At 37.2% G+C, this 5,556-nt stretch overlaps 1 protein-coding gene across 2 annotated transcripts; it reads left to right on the top strand.

Annotated features, from left to right (window-relative positions):
* The first annotated feature begins 609 nt into the window (after nt 1-609).
* On the top strand, nt 610-4,762 carry GOS11 (golgi snare 11). 2 transcript variants are annotated; one of them, XM_021952157.2, is made up of 6 exons: nt 610-905; nt 2,113-2,352; nt 3,078-3,245; nt 3,563-3,676; nt 4,070-4,223; nt 4,340-4,762. In XM_021952157.2, exons 1-5 carry the CDS (start codon nt 867-869, stop codon nt 4,181-4,183), a joined length of 675 nt encoding a protein of 224 aa, XP_021807849.1. In that variant the 5' UTR covers nt 610-866; the 3' UTR covers nt 4,184-4,223; nt 4,340-4,762. The 2 variants fall into 2 exon arrangements, with proteins under 2 accessions (XP_021807849.1, XP_021807848.1); XM_021952156.2 differs by having other exon boundaries at nt 4,070-4,700.
* The last annotated feature ends 794 nt before the right edge of the window (nt 4,763-5,556 follow it).

The following is a 5,556-nucleotide window of genomic DNA, read 5'->3' as shown; positions in this document are numbered from 1 at the left end:
GAGAGAGAGAGAGAGAGAGAGAGAGAGAGAGGAGTGGGTCGGGTACGTGATCTTCGGGGTTAGGTAGCGGGCACATGTGTGGGTTGCGGCTAGGGATGGGTGGGTGGGGTAGGGCTGGGTTGGGGTGGGTGGGAGAAGGTGGGAGGGGAATAGAGAGGATGATTGTGGGGTTAAAGGCAAATTGATGAAGGTTTTTTTTCCTATTTCCAACTCGAAAATACCCTTGAGATGTTCTAAGAGGTGGGTCCCACAGTGGCCACGTCAGCAATTAACATTTGACCTCACAGTCAACTTAACGGAATAATTAAATTGGAAAGGTTTGAAAATATTTGGGTGTAAATTGATAAAATTGAAATCTCGAGGCTCATATTGAGAATAACCCCAAATCATCAGCGGGTCTTTTGTCATTAGTCTTTTTTTAACTTGTAATTCTTGTCTTGGATTGGGACACATACCATTTGGCCCTTTGCTACGGGGACCAACCATTGAGAAGGACAATTTAGTCTTTTTATATTTACAAACAGAAGGACAATTTAGTATGAAAGGTACAACAGGAAGAAGCACATTTGTTTAATTTTATTATTTTTAGATCGTAGATATTATTATGAATCTCGTTTGTTCCTAACGCCTGGTAAGTCTTAAGAAGCACGCGAAACTGCCGTTGAAAGCAGACCGCCCGTCTGCGTCTCCAAACAAACCCCAATTCCCAACCTTCTCAATATTCTATCTCTGAAACAAAACGAAGAAGACGACGAAGAAGGAGAAGAAGGTTCGAGAAGGCACAAACTGACTGCGATTACAGAGACATAAACAAGAAGCGGTTTTCAATTTTGGAAGATCGACCTCTGTTTTCGCGTGGGTGGAAAATGGAAGTGCCAAGCTCATGGGACGCGCTTCGCAAACAGGTACTGTTTTTCTCTTCGTCGTTGAAAAATTAGTGAACAAAATTGGCGATTTCTGTAGGATTTCTTCTGAATTCTGTTTGATTGATGAGAAAGTGCGAGAATTGAGATGACAATCTGGACTTCTCTGGAAACTTGATTATTTTGTAGACCACGTTACCCTGAATTCTGTTTGGTTTTTGAGAAATTTTCTGGCAGAATTTGATATCAGTTGAATTCCGCAACCGGTGCGGTTTGAGTTACTGGTTTTTTGTTTTGTTTTTGTTTTTGTTCAAGTTGTCGGCAGTAGGTGCATGAGATCAGCTTGCGTTTTTCTCTGAGTTTTCTTATGGTCAATTACTGGATTTGTGTCATGCGGTTTGTAGTTTGATGCATTAAATTGAGAAATTCTTTCTATTCTACAAATGTAGGGTAAATTTTAGCTTTGATTCGAATTATAATTGCTAGTTAGAGAAAATTGATCGTATGGAAAAGAATATGAAAGGTTAAAGAGTTGTAGTTGAGTCACACTCAATTCCCCGCAGTTACTAGTTCTATTTGGTGGACAAATCGTAGTGAAAAGTTTCAACATAGTCTTCGTTATAAAAATTTTGACTCTTAAAGACTTCTATTTCAAGTGAAATGGAGTGCAAAAAGGAGTTTTACCACCCTCTACTTGAAATGTGGTGCAAAAAGGACTTGAGGCACAGGTTCTTTGTGATGCCAAACTAAAAGATTTTCTAATTTCGTTGTGGGTTTTAATCTTAAGACATTAGGTAATGTGTGAATCAATCTGCATGTTCTTCCTAAGATTCAATTAAACGACTCTACTAGTGCCAGATTCTATTGTTCCAAATCTTTCTTACAAGGCAGCATGACTTGCTTGGTCATATTAGCAGCCGTATAGCCCTACTGCAACGGTATTGGACCCTTTCCTCAAAAAATGACTAGTCCAAGTCCAAGAGTTTTAGTTCTTTTTTTTCTCTTGTACGGAGTGGCATTAGTTATTTGTTCAATGGTAATTGTTTACACCTCATAGAACATAATCGCATGGGCTCAACCTAAATTGCAGGAAAAAATTCATTTTTACTGTTAAGTGAATGATCGTGCATTTGCTGTGCTAATTGTTTTCATTTGTTGCCTATTTCATGCACATTTCCCTTCATACTAACTCTGGATAGCTGGCAATTTTGTTTTCTTAATATGAATTTTTATCGATATGTAATTTCAGGCAAGGAAAATTGAAGCTCAGTTGGATGAGCTGATGCATTCTTATCGTAAGTTTGTCTCTGCGAAGGGTACTGCAAAATTTGACACTGCAGAGAATGATCTTGAATCTGGGATAGATAGACTATTAAAGCAACTGCAACAAGTAAATTCGCAAATGCAAGCATGGGTATCATCAGGAGGATCAGAAATGGTTTCTCATACCTTGACTAGACATCAAGAAATTTTTCAAGATCTCACTCAGGTATTCTGCCAATCTGGCCTCTTAATAATGCTGATAGGTGAACTTTAGATGGCAGTATTTAATTTTGTGACCCTTATTGTGTTAAGGTGTCTCAAAGGTGTTTTATGTTGCTTCATTGGCAAACAGGCATGGTGGATGCAGTTATGAGCTCTCATGCCTCATAGTTCTATTTGAAGTCAAGACCCTATGTTTTTAAGAAGGGATTTGTGTTACAGATCATTTTCTAAAACCTTCTTCTTCATTTTTCTTTTAACTGCAAGTTGTTAATATTTCAGCTTTATGGCTGCCTTCCGTCCAGCTTTTTTTTTTTTGGATGAAGAACCTCTAGGCCCTGATTTGGTGTGGCCATATTATTTCCATTTACCATTTCCCTTCTCTTTTAGAAATATGAAATTAAAGGAAAAGAGATGGGAAACTTTCATCTTTTTGTTCTGAGTTCAATGTGAATTCGAGAGCTTGAAAGGTTAAATATGGATGGTCAATTTCTCTGACCAAAGCCTCATTCTGAGCTCTACTTTAAGTTACAGATTTAATGTTACAATTATGTTTTCAACTAGATACCTTATGATTAGCCTCATGCTATATGCTGGAAAAGCAACAAACACCTTCCATTCAAAATTTTGTACAGTATTTGAATCATTTGTGCACTCTTTTGCTATAAAACCATATTCCTTAGATTAAGCCTAGCAGACTCTAACTTTTTGTTAGACATGATTGAAGTGCAGGAGTTCTATCGTCTCCGCTCCAGCTTTAGAGCTAAGCAAGAGCATGCTTCACTACTTGAGGATTTTAGGGAGTTTGATCGAACAAGAGTAGATTTGGAAGATGGTGTTGGCTCTGCAGAAAATGCTCTCCTTAAAGAGCATGCTGCTGTTAGTCGAAGTACAGGACAGGTACGCTTAATAAAAAGCAGTTGTTTTTTTTCTTTAATAAAGATATATTTCGTTAGGCTTTAACGGAAAAGAAAGGAATCTTTTCTACATGCAACTCTGGTTTGCGTTAATAAATATTTGAGCCTAGGAAGTGAAAGCAAAATGTACTGTTCATGGAGGCACTTCTCTTAGATGATGATAGTCAGATTCCATGGTCAGGCTTTTTTATTTATTTACATCCCTTTGCTGAGGAGTGGCAAATGGAAATATCAGATATGCTGCTTGATTAGCACTAAAATTGTGCTTTATATTGAGTTCCCAAGTCTATTCTGCTGCAGATGGATACTGTGATCTCTCAAGCTCAAGCAACACTCGGTACGCTTGTTCTTCAACGTTCAACTTTTGGTGGTATTAATTCGAAGCTCAGCAACATTGGCAGCCGGCTTCCATCGGTATGAAACTAGTAATTGTTTTGATTGATGTTTTAGTTATTTCTGTGGTATTCCGGTGTCAGTGTCAGTGTCACAGATGGTCAGTTATCGAAGGAAATCAATTGTTTCTGTTTTATATCTGAACTATGAAAAATCGTTATAAGATGCATGCAATGGCACCACTACAAAGTTCACTGAATGATTTGAAACCAAAGCTAAATTTAATGAATCCTATTAGTGTATGCATGGAGGCTAAGAAAGTGCCTTGTACCAAACTCTGGTATATAAAAATGTTTATTTAAAAGGCAATGCACAAAAAAAGAGGACTTTAATTTAACTCTTTGAATGTGTAAATCTGTCATCTTACGATCTCTGTAGTTCTATTTATTGATGTTCCATGACTTCATGGCGCAGGTAAATCACATCCTTGCTGCTATAAAGCGTAAAAAATCCATGGATACCATCATTCTTTCTCTTGTCGCTTCCGTGTGCACATTTTTAATATTTATCTACTGGTTGACAAAGTGAGGATACGAGAGGAACGGGCATTTGTGTTGGGGGTTCATGTGTAAGTGAGAAAGAGAAACAGTTATGATTTTTTCTTTTAATTTTCTCGAGCGAACCAGTATTACTGTAAGTGATTTGTTTCATAGGAGTATGAAAAAACAATTTCAATGGATGCAGGCATTCCAGGCTCTTGCATGTTCCTTTATTGAGTTTGAGTGTCAATTTTAGTTTCAAATTTTCAGCGGGGTTGCAGCATGGCACTGGCGTAATATGTAAGTGATTGGATGGTATTAATACATAATTTTCTTTTCTAGAAATAGTTTGTGTTTTTTTGTCTTGAATATTATCAGTCCGTGGCGGGGCGTGCCCAGTCGAAAGAGATGGAAGCATAGTTGTATGAACTTTTGTTGAGGAATCCAGCACCACACAGAATGAGAAACCTTGTTAGATATGTTTTCCTTCACTTTACAAAGACATTCCATGATTATGGTTAGAACTGAATTAGTAAGAGGAAGAAGGCTGATGCCATTGTTCCCAACATGTTCGTTCCTCTTCTATGTCCTCTTTTAATCACAAATCACTTGTCTATTATTTGTTTTCTTTAACCGTTGCCATCTCTAATTAAATTTCAGTTACATGGTTAAATACATGTACACTTGTAAGTGAAATTTTTGTTTTTGAATTTTTCTATAAACTATTTTAGCTGTCGTCCTCCAGAAGTTATAGAGATGCTTGCATAAACAATCATGCCACATTTTCCGCTCGAGTGCCTCCTCCATTTTCATAGGTCAAAGAATGGTAGCGGTGATGGTGATGGTGATGATGGTGCTGGCTTCTTTTTAAGAGACAAAATATAACTTATGATAGAGCGGCGATCTTCACATTCACGATTAGAGTTTGATTTTTAACTTTTCTGTTTCACGAATGTAAAAGAGGAAATTTCTGAAAGTTTTCCATCATAATAGTCCTGTACATCGCGAGTGTATTATGATAATAAGTTAATGGTTCAATTACTTTCAATGCAAAAAAAAAAAAAAAAAGAGTAAAAAGATAGTCGAGCCAGAATTCCATTAATTCTACAATACAAAGTTAATGGGTCCATTACTCCACTAGATCATGGATAGGAAAAACAGGTTATGATTTACGTTAGACTTTTTGAAGTGGGGTGAAGATTCAGAGTTTCATGTTCGAGTAGTTTAATAATTCCATGTGGGTTAGATTGATATATAGTACCATGGAAAAGTTCATTACTTTTTCTTCAAACTACATTCAAACACTCATCTCTGCACAACGCTTGGACAAAGAAATCTTTGAAAAGATTTGGGTCCATTTCCATGGGACAAAGCAAGCAAACCCTGCACAAGAAAAGAGCAAGCAGACCCAACGAAAGGGAA

Source organism: Prunus avium, chromosome 3 (genome assembly GCF_965620075.1).
Source record: "Prunus avium chromosome 3, drPruAviu1.hap1.1, whole genome shotgun sequence".
Taxonomy (NCBI): domain Eukaryota; kingdom Viridiplantae; phylum Streptophyta; class Magnoliopsida; order Rosales; family Rosaceae; genus Prunus; species Prunus avium.
Note: the sequence above shows the minus strand (reverse complement) of the source record. Positions and strands in the feature narration are given on the sequence as shown.

Bases quoted from the DNA above. Each gene is read 5' to 3' on its own strand.
- GOS11 (XM_021952157.2), top strand. From the start codon at position 867: ATGGAAGTGCCAAGCTCATGGGACGCGCTTCGCAAACAG. The intron at 2,353-3,077 runs GTATTCTGCCAA...ATTGAAGTGCAG, and splicing joins TTTTTCAAGATCTCACTCAG to GAGTTCTATCGTCTCCGCTC. The intron at 3,246-3,562 runs GTACGCTTAATA...ATTCTGCTGCAG, and splicing joins TTAGTCGAAGTACAGGACAG to ATGGATACTGTGATCTCTCA.